At 49.6% G+C, this 16,353-nt stretch overlaps 1 protein-coding gene across 1 annotated transcript in view; it reads left to right on the plus strand.

Annotated features, from left to right (window-relative positions):
* XKR5 (XK related 5) overlaps positions 1-14,619 on the plus strand; it is a 26,344-nt gene extending 11,725 nt beyond the window's left edge. Inside the window, exons 4-8 of the mRNA XM_023219095.3 lie at positions 812-1,021; positions 2,499-2,668; positions 6,798-6,909; positions 10,615-12,081; positions 13,945-14,619. Coding sequence (XP_023074863.2) covers positions 812-1,021; positions 2,499-2,668; positions 6,798-6,909; positions 10,615-11,750 — 1,628 coding nt within the window. The 3' untranslated portion in view covers positions 11,751-12,081; positions 13,945-14,619. The remainder of the gene's footprint in view (positions 1-811; positions 1,022-2,498; positions 2,669-6,797; positions 6,910-10,614; positions 12,082-13,944) is intronic.
* The last annotated feature ends 1,734 nt before the right edge of the window (positions 14,620-16,353 follow it).

Below are 16,353 nucleotides of genomic sequence, written 5' to 3' on the forward strand. Positions count from 1 at the left end.
GGGAAAGAGGGAGGGAGAAAGAAAGAGAAACTTCTTTACAAAGCCAGAGGCTTATGCCTTCAAAGCCATGTGGAAACTGAGAACAATGCAGGTCTCAGCAATATTTGTCTCCAGCTCCCACTCATTTCAGGCCATTCACATTGTCATTATGCCTCTCCATGTTTCTCTCAGTTGCTTCTTGTTTCCCTCTCCCTCTCCCTCCTGCTTTCCCCTTTTCTCCCCTTCTCTCCCTCCCCACCTCTCCCCTTCCATCTTCATCTCTCCCTTCCCCTTTGCTGAGTGTCCACAATTGCTTACGCATAAATTAAATGCATCACATACATGACTGTCCTGTCCTTCCATCCATCTTTATCAAAGAGCCTGACACCATTGGATGTTTTGGTTCTTTTATTAAACCTCCATCATATGGATCAAACAGCAAAGTACCTTTGGGGTGGAGCCATGTTCAGAGCCTTGTGGAATCAGCTTTGTTATATATAGCGGGCTTAGAGGATCAGGAAGTGGGACGTTTTTCTTAAAGGGCATAGAAAGAAAGAGTCCAGCTCATTTGCCGGGAAGAGCATTTAGTACATTGTGCAGTGGAAATATTTCCTGCATATCCCCGTTTCTTCCTGAATATAGACATGTGTATTTGGACACAGAGTTGTTATGTCACCTGTTAGTCAAGGTGGTGGGTTAGTGATACCCTCTGTGCAGCTAGGCTTTAACAAGGTTACACAACCCATTAAAGAAATGCCATGAGTAAATCTTCACAAGGTACTGTCCCTTCGGAACCTTCAAAGCATACCCCGTCTTTCTGCTTCCCTTGCAGGGGTGAGCGCCCTGTTCTCCTGGTCCTCCCTCTCCTGGGCACTGGTGTCCTACACTCGCTTCATGGGCTTCATGAAGCCAGGCCACCTGGCCGTGCCATGGGCCGCCCTCTTCTGCCAGCAGCTCTGGAGGATGGGCATGTTGGGAACCCGCGTGCTGAGTCTGGTTCTGTTCTACAAAGCCTACCACGTTTGGGTTTTGGTGGTTGCAGGTGAGCTGAGCTAATGATCTGGTCATCTGTTGCTGCATAAAAAACCAACCCAGAAATGAAGGTCTCAAGAATAACCACTTATGATCCTCAGTCCCAGGCCTGCAGGCTGACTGGGCTCTCTGCTGAACGGATCTTGAAGCTTGGGGGGCCTCAGAGATGGCAGTGGGGCAGCAGGTGTTTGGATTCATAGGGAGCCTTGACAGGAATTAGCAGCTGAGAATTCCAATGGAGAGGAACTGGGAACTGCTAGTCTTCTGTAAAAATAGGCTCAGAACTGGCTCAGCATTGCTTCTGCTGTATTCTGCTGTTCAAAGCAAGCACAGCCAGCCCAGATTCAAGAGCATGGAGGTCTAGACTTCAGCTCCCGATGAGTACACATCCAGAGCAGGAAGGAACGCGTGCTGGCTGTCTTGGGAGGTACTCAGCTTAGACATCCCAGCCCTCAAAACTCCCAGCTAAATCTGGAGCAGAGAACTTCTCAGGAGACTGTTCTGTGTTATAGGCCGAAATCTTTTATGTAGAAAAACTGTCAGTCAAACAGGAGGGAGGTACAAGGTCCCACCTGCCTCATCTGATATAAAAATATACAGTATATATGTGATACCGCACATAGCCTCCAAAAGTGCACTATTTCCTTTGAATGCTGAATCTTGGACATCTCCTCTGTTGCAAATAGGACAGCTCCACTAAATCCAAGCCCTCCCTCCTCCCTCAGTCTAGGCACACACATAGGAATGGCAATGACAGAGAGTCTATCTGGCTCTGGAGGCTCCCTGAGTAGGGCCTGTGTGTCCCTGCCAAGGAGAGCTGTCATCTCTGGTCATCAGTGAATAGATTCTGCAAGAAGGAACAGTGTACTCTTGTTTTAAGAGAATTGGAGACACTAAGAAATATTTGGCTCTTGGGCCTAATAATAAATACAGTTATTGGCAGAAAAGATAATTATTTTGGAAAAAAAAAAAAAAAACTCTGCTTCTAAAGAGAGATTAGCTATTTTGTTATTCTTTTTTAAAAAAGTCAGCTTGAAATCCAGAATGATTTATTCATCTTAAAATATGGGAATAAAAATTAGAGCTGCACCGCATAGAGTTCTTTCCTTTGGATGTGGAGGTTTTTAGCTCTTGTAACAATTTTAAAATAATTGGCCGTCAGTTTTATAACTGCCTCTTTAAACGCTTTCCGGAACAAAAAGGGCATAGGTATACAATATTTGGCAAGTGTGATTGAAGCTAGTCTTTCTTTTGTCATCTTCGAATTAGGTCAGATACCCTTCATAAGAATAAAATGGGATAATAAATGCAAAGACAAACTGCGTTCGTTTTCTGTCCCCCTCAAATCTCTTCTGGGTTTTGATGTCTCTTCTTGGAGGCTGAGTCCAATGTGGTCGGAGAGGCTTCCAGCCCCTGGTCTCTGTGTCCTTGCTTGTCCCCCCATCTCCCCACATGGACCCTGACATCTGCACCTGGATTCTCTGCAGGTGCCCACTGGCTGGTGATGACATTCTGGCTCGTCGCCCAGCAGAGCGACATCATCGACAGCACCTGCCACTGGAGGCTGTTCAACCTGCTTGTGGGGGCCGTGTACATCCTCTGCTACCTCAGCTTCTGGGACAGCCCTTCCAGAAATAGGATGGTCACATTCTACATGGCAAGTGGCACTTTTCTTCATCCTAACTTTTACAGTGTATACAGCAAGTGGGGTGTGTATGGGTGTGGGGGGGTGTGTTTGTGTGTGCACCAGTGCACACCTATCTCTTGAAGAAAGAATAGCTTAGTTTAAGAAAAATTCTTAAAGAAATTATAGTCTTGAACAGAGATGACAGGTTTTGAAAATAGTAACCCGATCTCCAGTTGTGGCCCCACATTCAATGTGGCAACAACTGAGGCATATTTGGTGATGTCTTCTCTACATCAGCCCACCTGCTGAATATCATTACAATTCAACGGTATTATATCCTATACTCAATGTCTTTGTTAATCAACTCCATTTTTATTAGGTGTTTATGATTAAGATCCAGGCATAGCCCTAGAGACTATCAGAAACACAAAAGTGACTTCATACTCCTTCAGATTGCTTTGAGGGCAGTACAGATTTCTTCCTATTAAAAAAAAAATTATAATACTTGGAAAGTAAGTAGGCACCGAAATAACTAAAATCAGATAGAACGTGGCTAGGTGCCAAGAGAGAAAAAAAATGTCTGGGACTCATAGGAGTAGCTGCCAGCATCACCTCTCATCGGGATGACCAGAGACTTTCAGATGGACAGTGGAGATTGAGCTGGATTATAATGGGAAAAGGAGAGAAAATATAACCACGCAGGTGGGGGGCACGGGTTTTGGAGTCAGAAAACTTGCACTGGAGCCCAGCTCTGCTGGCTGCTACCACCAACTGGCTTCAGCCAAGAATTTAAACTGGCTGAACCTCCTTCTTCATGCACAGTAGGAATAAGTCGCCCTCTCAGTGTTCCTGTGAAGATTAAATAAGATCTACATACTTTGCAGGGTTCCTATAAAGACCAAATAAAACAATACACATAAGTAGCTGGCACAAAATAACCCATAAATTGTGGCCATTATTAACATGAAAAGGTGAGACTTTTGAGGGAGGAGTCAGGCATTCCAGGGTAGAGACCTGGGTGAAGATAAAGGCAGGATGCAGCTGCCGTCCAGGAAAGGGGAGCGTCCTAGACACCTGCTGATTTGGGACCCATAAAGCACAGCGACCTCATAGGCTACGGAGCCGGACAGAGCTCACAGGACTTGTGACGTTGGACACATTACTGAGCCTCACCAACCTCAGCTTCCACAGCTGAACACCGAGCATAACAGCATGTGTGTTGTAGGTAGGTTCACATGCGACAGGGTCCAGGTCATGCATGGGCAGCCTCCCAACCCACATGATCCCCACGTGAACAAAGTGGAATCTTGATTTTCTCAGCCAATTTGCTGAAGTGGCTTATTCATAGGTGGACATTCCGTCTGCCAACGCCCAGATAAGCAGGAGTTCAATAAGGAGGAGTCTGACACCTGCCGCCTTGTTTGCTTGCGTTTGTCACATTCTCACCTCAGTCGCCACGACTTTTCTGCAGTGGAGATCCCCAGGCTCCCCCTCAGAGATTCTGGCTCAGTAGGTCTGAATGGGACCTGGGAATCCGTGTCTGGAGACAGCCGCAGGTGACACTATGACCGGCCTAGCTCAGGAGCTACTCACCTGTCCTCACCTCCTGCGCAGAGGCGGGAGCAGACCTCTCGGTCATTTCTGAACGTAATATAAGACCTGGTCTCACTTCTTTCACCCATCATGGGTTTATTCACATCAGCACACAGTCAGCTTCCTCCTGTGCTGAAAATGGAGTTGGACACCACAGTGGGAGAGTGTCATGCCTCAGTGGCCACAAAGACATAAGCAAATCCATGCAGCCACTGTGATCAGAGAAGTGACGCCATCAAAACTCCACAGGACACAAGAGGTGGAGCCTGGGAATGTCAGGGAAGGGTTTACAGAGGCGACTTGCACCAGGTGCTGTGTGGTAAGCGAGGTTCACCTGAAGGAGAGGTGTGGAAGGGGGCTAGGACATTTCAGGCAAAGCTGCAGAAGACCCTGGAGTGTCTGGAAATCCACTGATCAGGAAAGTGAGTGCGTGCAGCGTCAGAGGTAAACAAAGCCCTGCACTCATTAAAAGCAATGAAAACAGATTGCACTGAGTCTTATCACCACAGGGAAGACAGCCCCACATGAACTGAACCCACCTTCAAGTTGTGCAGAGGTGACTGGGGACTTAAAAGGGAGAAAAAAGGAGGAAGGCGGAGGAACATCAAGGGGCTTGGGCAGAGACAGGGAGGTGGAAATTTACAAAAAGCAGGAAAGTGGGATCGTAAATGGGAGCGTGCCGTCTGCGTTTGTTCATTGGCGCTTGTCCCTTGTCAGGAACAGAAACAAATTTCTCATTTCTTTATGACAGGAGGCAAGAGTCAGTCCTGTTAGAGCAATGCACCCACCAGGCTTGGAGTCTGTATTTAAATAGATGGCTCTTGGGTCCTTGAGGAGACAGTTCTGGGTAATGAAGATATGTATCTCAGAGCACAGCGAAACGATTTGCAATTGCAAGCTTTCTAAAGTAACTGCTCAGAAAGGAAGTCCAGGGTCCTATCCGCCCAGCACCAGGTTTTGGCTGGAACAAACAGTACGTTCTCCTGGCAGCATTGCGCTTTCTTAGGCAGGAACTTAAAGGAGACTGAGGTCAGCATCGTAGGGGTGAGGCCTTGAGCCGCTGGAAACTCTGTCAGTGTTTGTTCAAGCGTCTCGGTGTGGGGAGGTGAGGGGGATCATATGTGCTGAGTCTGGAGTTCTCGTTGGCCAGGGCTGAAGACTCATGGAAAAGAAGGCTCAGAGGATCCTGACTGGAGTTTGGTTGAGGAAACACTCTTTGTCAGTGGAATGTCATTTGAGGAGAGCATGCTGGAAGATGACCCCAGAAAGGAAAATTGGGGCGAACTGGCAAACAGGACCATCTGCTCTGTTGAGAAGTAGGGACTGGATCCTGAAGTTAAGGGGGTCTGTTTCGAGGTGCACTGGAGAGGAATGGCAAGGTGCAGTCTCTTGGTGAAGCAGGTTGCCCCGACATTGGTGTGGAGGAGAGATTTCAGAGAGAGAATGAAGATAGGGGTTGCCCAGGCAGGAGGCAATGGGGCCAGAACCACGAAAATGGTGGGAAAGACAGGAGGCAGGTGATGGAGTTGGGACAAATGTAAGGATCTGAACCACCAGAACCACACAGCTGAGGAGTGGGGAAAGAAAGGCGCCTTCTGTACTGGCTGCTGGCCAAGGCCTTTAGTATAGAAACCCTGCCGATTGCACCCAGAGGGACTGGGAGAATGGACATTCGTAGGATTACGAAGCAGCTCCTCATAATTTTTTTAATTTATCTACTTATTTGAATTTTTGAGAGTGAAAAATGAAGCCAAAGAATAACCCTGGCAAATCTTTAAAGAGTTTTAGCAAATCAGTATATAATTTAAGTGTTATTTTTAAATAAATAACATACACAGTATTTAAATACATCGTCTTTGAATTACGTCGAGTTTGTTTACTTATTTTAATGAAGATATATATTTTTATATTTAAAAATTGGAAAGCAAAGTTAATAAGCCGACCCAGACAGGGGTACAAAGAACTTTCTGGACCATCTGCCATTTTGACCAGCAGCAGCCGCAGTGCCAAGCTCCTTTGTCAGCCTGCGCGCTCCCATCTCCTGCTGCCACCTGGTGGCCGCAAGGCGAATTTACCTGGTGGCTGCAAAGCAATTATTTGAAGGAATCAAAATCCTAAAGTTGTTAGAAAGTTTGTGACCCTAGCTCCCTGGAATTCAGTGGCAACATGAGCTCTGCAGCTTCCTTTAATTACAACACTAATACGTGCCTGCAGTTAGCGTGAGGATGGAGAAATATGCAAAGTAGAAAATAAAAGTTTTCTCTCAGCCCAGACTGACTCTAAAGACGGCCCCACAGCCATTTGAGGGATGCCCTTACATTTCCTGGGCCTTTATGATTCAGCAGACACTTTAATGAGCCACTCTGAGAACAGAGTGGCTCTCTCTTTGCCAGAGAAGGTCTCAGTGGGACACAGCCCTGCTCCTGGGCAGGCCCTAACAGCCTGGGGTCTCCAGTGGGTACTCAGGATGGAGGGGAGGGGGAGCTGCTGCAGACTCACGGGACGGGGTGGTCCCTGGGTCGTCTGCACCTGACGAGGTGTGATGCCTCTCCCCTGGGTCCTGCAGGTCATGCTGTTGGAGAACGTCATCCTGTTGCTTTTGGCCACCGACTTTCTCCATGGGGCATGGTGGACCAGCCTGCAGACCATAGCTGGGGTCCTGTCTGGATTTCTGATTGGTAAGCCCCAATGTTGCCTTCTTATCTTCATCCCCTCTCCAACCTGTATTTTTTTTGCAATGGGCTCAAAGGGCAGGAAACTGAGTCCAGATGTGGTTAACTCGAGATCAAGGAACCAGGCTAACTGCACTGTGGGTAGCTGAGCCGTCCCCATCAGAGCATGAGACACTGAGCTCAGCCTCATCTGCCTTGCGATTGTGCTGAGAACCTCACACAAAGCTGGGGCTGTCCCTCTCTACCCCAAAGCCCCCGTCCTCCCCAGAGTTGCCTGCAGGGTCGAGGACGTGACCTCCCTCTCCCCTCCCACCTTGGGGAGCTCCTCACATCCTCCTCACATGGCACCCTCTGCAGCCCATAGGCAAGCACCCCGGGAGGTGGGTGCCCTAGCAGTGGAGGAGAGGAAGGTGAGGCACAGAGGAGGTCGAGTCCCCAAAAGATCCAATGGTTTGTAACAGATAGAGCTGAGATTCAAGCCCAGCTCCAATGCAGGCCTCAGCACAGGCCTGGCAGCTGTAATCAGCCATGTTTTATGAATGCATGGCCCCAAGGTCTGTGCCGTGCCCACACTGATGACCTCGCTTCCCAGATTGGCATGAGCTCCGCAGGGATTTCGCCCCCTACTTGAAAGGTATGGACACCAGCCTCCTCTCCCAGCACAGCAAGCTTCCACCACTGTCACTTTCAGGCCTGCGGTGGGACCGTCAAGGCCAGCACCTGCACATTTCACATGGGGCCTCGTGCTTCTGCAACACGGGCCAGGACAAAGACTCCCCAGTCCTGTGCAACAACTCCTGCCCTCACTCCAGAACCTGCTCGCTGTCACCCACACTCTGAAGAGGTGCCTGGAAGTGGCCTCGGGTTCTTTTCTTGCTCACAGCAGCCGGGGGTTGGTCGTGGCCTGGACCTGGAAAAGGAATGACCTGGATACAAAGCACTTAGTGAGATGCAGGGGCTATTCACGGGTTGGAGAAGGATCAGACACTGTGGCCTTGTAACAAGCATCTGAGAGCCACAGACCACCCTGGGTTTCAGCTCTGTCCTTCTTCACGAAGCGTCGTGGCTCCTCACTTGTTCCAGCTTCAGGTAGCTGAGACAACCCCTTCTTTTTCAAATCAAACTTTTTAGAAAATTGTAGTTTTAAGAAATAATACAGAGGCTGGGTGCACTGGCTCACACCTGTAATCCCAGCACTTTGGGAGGCCGAGGCGGGCGGATCACGAGATCAGGAGATTGCCACCACGGTGAAACCCCGTCTCTACTAAAAATACAAAAAATTAGCTGGGCGTGGCGGCAGGCACCTGTAGTCCCAGCTACTGGGAAGGCTGAGGCAGGAGAATGGCGTGAACCCAGGAGGCGGAGCTTGCAGTGAGCCGAGATCGCACCACTGCACTCCAGCCTGAAGGACAGGGCAACACTCCGTCTCAAAAAACAAAAGAAATAACACAGAGAGTTCCCTGTACCCATTACCAGGTTTTCCCCCAGTAGTAACATCTTGCAAAACGGTGGTACAATGTCACAGCCAGGATCTCAACATAGTATAGTCAAGGTGCAGGGCGAACCCTTCCATTGCCACGAGAACCCTTCCTGTGGCCCCGTTCCTCTCGCCCTGCCCCCTCCTCCCCTCCTGGCCACCATCCATCTGTTCTCTGTTTCTGTTATTCTGTCACGTGGGGAATGCTGTGTGAAAGTACCACAGTGTGTGCCCCCTGGGGATCGGTCTTGTTCACTCGGCGGAGCTCTCAGGAGAGCCTCCCGGGTTGCTGTGTGTCAGCAGCTCCTTGCTTTTTATGGCTGAGTTGCATCCCATGGCTGCGATGGACCACAGCTTGTTTCACCATCAACCCATGGATGGGCATCTGGTTTGTCTTTTTTACGATCATCATTTGAATAGCAGAGCCTTGATTTCTCAGCTGTGTGTGGATAAATGGCCTATGGGAAACTGAGGACATCAGGCTACCCAGGTGAGAAGCACCCCTCTCACCACGTTGCATGGTAGTCTGGGTGTTCCTGGCATATTTCAAGTAATCCTTCCCAGGGAGGGGCCACGTGATACTTGGAATGAAGGGGCCTTGCCAGCCGGGAGGTCTAACAACTCATCTGGATTTTCCAGCTCATGGGAGGTATAGCTGAGTCCTGGGGGCACAGTGTGGCGGGAGGGAAAAACGTCCCCTCATCTGGTTTCTGGATTTTAACACCGATTCAAAAAAGATGTCCCGCACCACTCCAAACACCTGTCACACTCCTGGGAGTGGACGCCTGGTTTCCTTCCCGTTCCACTCCAGTGAGAAGACATTTTCACAGCCAGTATGCTGGCCCACGGCACAGCAGGAGGGCAGTGAGTAGGGAGCCCAAAGCCGCGGGCAGCACCCAGCACCCAGGTGGCCACCTGCTCAGAGCCATGTCTGCCGCTCCTCTGGCCTCTGATGGAGCTGCCAAACGCCTGGCTCCCCCGGTTGACCCTTGGGAATCCTCAGCGGGAAGATGGATCACAAATTATAGTCCAAGGAGCACAAGCTTGCATCCAGGCTCCTCCCCTTTTCCTTCCATCCTGTGACCAACATTCATTGAATACCAACTGCGTGCCAGCCTGGGGATGCCACCAAGAACCCCCAGACCACATGGCCTCTGGGAAGTCTGTGTTCACTGAATAAGTGTGCCCAGGACTTCTGTGGTCAGGGTCCTTTGTTCATCTCTCCTGGCCTCGGGCGGCTGCTTGTACAAGAAGGATGACAATAGGGCAATTGTGAGAATTCAAAACAGTGCAGACATTGGCTGAGCAGGGCCTGCTGCAGAGGGGGCGCTGCACACGGAGGCATTCCATCTCTCTTTCCCAAGTTTGAGCCTGGCCACTAACCAGCTGCTTGACCCGGACCTTCCAGTCCCCTAAGACAAGAGAGGATTGGGGGGTGGGGGACATCCTCAGGGGGTCTTTCTAGCTCCGTCATGCTGCAGTCTCCTGGCCTCAGGCATTACTTCAGGTTTTGTGCTGTTTATAATGAGCACCCTGAAACCAGACTCTTTATCCAGTACAACAGGAAACTGGAAATAACGTGGGAGGCTTACTGGAAAGCTCTGTTAAAGAAATTATTGCAGCAGTCAACACTTCTGATCAAAATAAATTCAACTGACAACAATGTGATTAAGATGTTTATGCACAAAGGAAGTATTGTTGTTGTTCATGGAAATTCCTTGATATGGGGTTTTTGATGAATCTGATTAACCTCTGTTTAGGTCTTACTTGTTTTTGAGGTTATTTCTTACATCCTCCCTTCCCCCTGCTTTGTAACCCATCAACCACTGTATTGACAGTTGAATTTGGAGTGTATGGTCCAATTACTTGAATGCATATTTCTACCAAACATTTTGTACCTGTGTGTACACACACACACACACATGCATGGATGCACACACACGCACACACATGTAGATGACTCAACTGGAGCTGCCCTCAAGACAAAAGCATAGAATCAATCGGATTTAAGCCTTGTTATTCGTGTTGAAGTCTAGAAATATTTACAGCTTATAGAAGCTGGAACCTACTTAAATTCCCCCAAAATATCCAGTTCTGAGGCTCCAACAAGAGTCCTATTTTGGATCCCAAATTATCTTGCTCTACACAAAAGGGCCAGAACCTGAAACTGCACACCACAGGGAGGATGCAGACTTCAAAGAACATAACCTTGTGGTCTTTTTGTTCTTTTTCAGGCAGTGTCTCGCTGGTAATTTATTACAGCCTGCTGCATCCAAAATCCACAGACATCTGGCAGGGCTGCCTAAGGAAGTCCTGTGGCATTGCAGGAGGTGATAAAACAGAGAGAGGAGCTTCTCCCCGGGCTGCAGCTCTAGCTGGGAAGAGAACCGAGAGCGCAGGCTCATGCCAAGGGGCAAGTTATGAGCTAACCATTTTGGGGAAGCCCCCTACCCCTGAGCAGGTCCCCCCGGAGGCTGGGCTGGGGACTCAGGTTGCTGTGGAGGACTCCTTACTCAGTCATCACCACTGGCTGTGGGTGAAACTTGCCCTAAAAACAGGAAATGTGTCTAAGATCAATGCCGCCTTTGGAGATGCCAGTCCGGTCTACTGTCCACCTGCGTGGGGGTTGAGTCAACAGGACGACCTGCAGAGGAAGGCCCTGTCCGCCCAGCAAGAGCTCCCATCCTCATCCCGTGACCCGTCAACCTTAGAGAACAGCTCTGCATTTGAAAGTGTTCCTAAAGCAGAGGCCGACCCATTGGAAACCTCAAGTTACGTATCTTTTGCCAGCAATCAGCAGGATGAGGCACCTAGCCAGAACCCAGCAGCCACGCAGAGGGTGGGCACCCCAAAGGAAGGAGCTGATGCTGTTTCTGGGACACAGGGGAAGGGGACGGGTGGGGAGCCAAGAGGAGGGGAAGGACAGCAGAGTTCCACATTGTACTTCAGCGCCGCTGCAGAAGTGGCCACATCCTCACAAGAAGGCAGCCCAGCTACTCTGCAAACGGCCCACTCTGGAAGGAGTCTGGGAAAGAGCTGCCCTGCCCAGCCTGCGTCGCCCCAGCGAGCGGCCAAGCCCTTCCCCGTCACCATGGCTGACATTAGCCCCATCCTAGGCACAGGCCCCTGCAGTGGCTTCTGCCCTAGTGCAGGCTTCCCTGGAAGAACCCTCAGTATCTCAGAGCTGGAGGAGCCGCAGGAGCCCACAGGGGACCAAAGTCACCATGCAGCTGTTGGTGTGTGGATGTCGTTGCCACAGCTGAGGACTGCCCATGAGCCCTGCCTCACGTCCACCCCTAAGTCTGAGTCTATCCAAAGGGACTGCAGCTGCAGGGAACAGATGAAGCAAGAGCCGAGTTTTTTCATCTGACCACAGTCACGGTGGAAAAAGACAACAGGCTGACAAGCCAAGCTGGTCATTTGGTGCAGTGAGAAGAGAAATCCCATTTCTGACACCTGTGTCCTTGGGCACATTGCTGTCACCTCTGAATCTCCATCTGCACCCCTGAAAAATGAGGAAACAGGGCTGGATGACTTCTCAGATTCGCTGTAAACATCACAGACCCCACCCATGCATAGCAGAGACTCTAATACACTGTGGAGGAGGAGAAAGAGATTCCAGTCAAAATTGCCTGCTGCCTTTTATGAGCTATAGGTTCCCCTGTTTTATCTTTTTGCCGTGGCTTCTAGAAAACACAAAGGTAAAACCCAGATTCCTGTTTTATCCGGGGTTCTTGTTACAATTAGCTTTGCCTCACACTTAGTGGTTATGAATCTCATTTTCATATATTCTAACTGCATTATGTTATGAAATCTCCTGGTAAGATAATGTGAATGCTTTCTGGGAGTAGATAAGGACTGTGTGCTTGTAATAACTAACATAACTGAAAATGCAAATGTCATTCTAAGATTCCCGTATCTTTTGGTTAGGGGACAATATTAGAGCCCTTAAAAAGGAAGAGTAGACTCACTTAGCTCAGCCTCTCCCATGCTAAGGGCACATGCACACATTTTCTGCGATTCGCTCTGACCATCAGTATCCTCCTGGCCAGCCGCATAAGTGTATTTTTTTGTGAAATGTGCAGCTCCCCTTCTTGCAGGCTGGCCAGCCAGCAGTTCCCTTCCAGCCCCCACTGCTGCTTTCCAGCCCATCTCCTTTATCTCCAAGCTTTGTTCCCACCTCCATTCGATGTGAGACACTATCCATGATTTAAGCCCATCCAACAAGAAGGGAGCAAACGTCCATTCCTCTCACAGTCTCCTTCTAACTCCTCCACTTTAACGTGTTCTTTGTGGCTAGGTATTTCCATCATTTCTTTAAGCCTTGCTTTGTAGCTGATTAAGGAAGTCCAGTCATAAACCATCAAAGAGAAAGGCACACAGAGCGCTGGATGCTATTTGGGGATGGGTATTTTTGTTTTGTTTTGTTTCATTTGTTTATTTGTCGAGACAGGACCTCTCTGTCACCCAGGCTGGACTTCAGTGGCACGATCATGGCTCACTGCAGCCTTGACCTCCAGGGCTTAAGCAATCCTCACGCCTCAGCCTCTCAAGTAGCTGGGACTACTTGCAGGTGGACACCATGCCCGGCTACTTTTTTGTATTTTTTGTAGAGACAGGTTCTTGCCATGTTTCCCAGGCTGGTCTCCAACTCCTGAGCTCAAGGGATCTGCCCACCTCGGCCTCCCAAAGTGCTGGGATTACAGGCATGAGCCACTGTGCCCAACCAGAATGGGTACTTTTTATTCTCTCCAAACACTTCTGGATTAGGGGACAATATTAGAGCTCTAAAAAGGAATAGCAGAATAACTTAGCTCAGCCCGACACATACTAAGGGAATGTGCAGACACTTTCTGCAATAAGCTCTCAGACCATCAGCATCCTCCTGGCCAGCCACATAAGCCAATCAGGTTTGGCAGACAAGTGGCTACAAACTTTCCACACCACAGGTGAAGATAACGAGGGTTTGGGTTGGATGCAGGGGCTCACACTGGTAATCCCAGCACTTTGAGAGGCTGAGGTGGGAAGATCACTTGAGGCCAGAAGTTCGAGACCAGCCTGGGCAATGCAGTGAGACCCCACCACTACTAAAAATACAAAAATTATCCTGGTATGGTGGCACACACCTGTAGTCCCGGCTACTCAAGAGGCTGAGGCATGAGAATCAGTTGAACTGGGAGGTGGAGGTTGCAGTAAGTTGAGATCACACCACGGCATTTCAGCCTGGGTGACAGAGCAAGACTCTATCTAAAAAGAAAAAAAAAGTTTGTTAAGAGAACAAAATCATTCATAGTTCCATTCACTGTGCTATCCCAGCATCTCAGTCCTTCCTCCCTGCAGTCTCTCAACAGCATGAATTCACTAACGATGGGGGCTGTAGGCATGAATTTTGGCTTGAGTGCATATCCTGGTTCAATGGCATTTGTGTTATGGGGTAAAAGTAAGGGTGGGATATGGGGAATTTACTCATTCTTTTCCAACTTTCTAGCCCTTGAATAGCCTGGAAAGCTAGAAATACTCTTCATTCATTCATTCATTTAAGGAGTATTTTTTGAGTATGACAGGCACTGAGTATGCAGAAATCAAGGCATGTACTTGCTGTTCGAGGCCCTGTGGACCGACATGGGCTCCTCCTCACTTCATGCCTCCAGAAAGCGTATTGCCCAGTGATGAAAAGGATCATAAAATATACATTTATTAGAGAGGACTAATAAATGGACACGTCATTCAAAAATGCTTGCTGAGCACCTACTGGATGCTAGCCATTAGGATCACAGAGCCACACAGAAGAGATGCGACAGGTGCCCGCAGCGTCAGTGGGAGAAGCAGGTGAGAGCTTTATGGAGTCCCCTCTGAGACGGCTGCAGGAACCCGCAGCAGGTCGGCTTAACAGGGACATGATTGTCATCTTCCAGGACCCAACACCGTTCTATAGAGGAGATATTCTGTTTTCTTCCTGCAGTTTCTTATGAGCCATGAAGAAACTCCTCAGGGTTCCAGACAGGATTTTAAGACAGAGTTACCCAAAGGTGGACAAGGCTGTCCCTGGAGATGAGTGCATAAAGTCAGAACAGCCCCTTAGTGCAGTGACTTAAGAAGGAACCTCGAGGACTAGAAGATGCAGCTGAAAGTGACTTTCTAGCTCCTGACCTGGAGCTTCAGTGGCTGGGTATGGGCAGCAAAAAGGCACAGCAGGTGGAGACTTTAAGGTCTGTTCCAGGACATTTTCCATTCTTTTTTTTTTTTTGAGACGGAGTTTCACTCTTGTTGCCCAGGCTGGAATGCAGTGGTGCAATCTCGATTCACTGCAACCTCCGCCTCCCGGGTTCAAGTGATTCTCTTGCCTCAGCCTCCCAAGTAGCTGAGATTACAGGCACCCACCACCATGCCTGGCTAATTTTTTATTTATTTATTTATTAGAGATGGCGTTTCATCATTTTGGCCAGGCTGGTCTCGAACTCCTGACCTCAGGTGATCCACCCACCTCAGCCTCCCAATGTGCTGGAATTACAGTCGTGAGCCACTGTGCCTCGCCCATTTTCTATTACTGAGAAGAAGGGAAGAGCCGGAGAATGAAAACCAGTGCATCGGGAGAGACCTGAAGATGAGCACGTTGGCTCCCTGCTCTCATGGAGCCTCTATGGATCAGGTTTTGCAATTATCCAAAATAACCAGCCTTGAGTATCCATGATGCTTCACCCCAGGAGACCTCATGCCTCTGCCCATGGGAGGACACAGAGGACCTCAGTGGGGATGGATGAAGGGCCTTCTTGTCACCAGCTCCCAGGACTGAATACTCACTGCTGTCTTGGGTAGAAGGGACTGGGTGGTGCACTGGACCTCACTAGCCCCCATCTGGATCTTTGTGGCTGGGCCCATGGAGCACGACCATGACATTTGGAGACAGCCGTGCTAATGCCCTTCAGACAAAGACCACCAGGAATCCCCTGTAACTGAACCACTTGGGTTTATGACTCTTCTCAGCAAAGCAGCACTCACGCTGTGGGGGACTGTGGGGCCGCTCAGTGAAAGGAGATTGGAAAGGACTGACAGGATTTGGACTTTGCTGGGTGAATCTGGGGAGGGTCTAGGGAAGCAGGGCCTACTCAAGGTTGGGGGCAATGCTGTGACTGGGTATTGCAGTCAATTGCATCTGTAGGGAAGGACTGGAGCATAAAGCTGCCATGCGTAAAGAAGCAGTCATCACTCATTTAGTGGGGAAGGGGGAGCCTGGTGTTTTGTGGTTGCATAGTGACCTTTGGACTTGCTGTGTCACAGTCTCTGGTGGCTGTGTCAGAGGCTGGTGTCCTGTGAGAAGCTTTGTGGCCAACAGAAGACCACCAGGGCCATCCTGTAATCATGAGACCAGGTCCCAGAGTTCAGGGACTGCTCTTTTCTCCATCAGAATGTTAGTGGTGGCTTTGTAGACGTTTGTTAGCCGAAATATTATCTACTGGATCACAACCAAAACAGTAGCTTTTCCTGAGTCCCAGTGGCGGGTCGCTCATCCTCCAGCTATGTCTGGACCGGAGTTTGCATTTCAGCCCGTCCCGTCCTTAGCGCAGAACAGACCTCACGTAGACCGGCTGCGTTTGTCCACAGCGTACACTGACGTCCGGAGACAGTGGAAACAGCCGTGTCTGTCACAGAAGCCCCAGGTCACACATCCGTGACCCACCTGTCCAGGGGCAAGGCTGAGCCAGTGCAGATAGCCAGGTGCTCCTCACAGGCCCGCAGGAAGGACATGCCCTGCCCATGCTGTGCCACTTCCAGTGCATGAAAAGCTCCTGCTTGAGTCAGTACATCTGTAGGAGAGAGGTACGACCTGGGGAGGCAGAGCCATACTCACGGGGGAACTCTCCACGTCCACAGTGAGCAGGGCGCAGATTCTCTCCGTATTTCCACCCACTCACCCTCCATTTCCACCAGATTCACCCTCCTTTCCCACCTAACCACCCTCCATCCCCACCCTT

This window comes from Piliocolobus tephrosceles, chromosome 7, assembly GCF_002776525.5.
Source record: "Piliocolobus tephrosceles isolate RC106 chromosome 7, ASM277652v3, whole genome shotgun sequence".
In the NCBI taxonomy this organism is placed as follows: Eukaryota; Metazoa; Chordata; class Mammalia; order Primates; family Cercopithecidae; genus Piliocolobus; species Piliocolobus tephrosceles.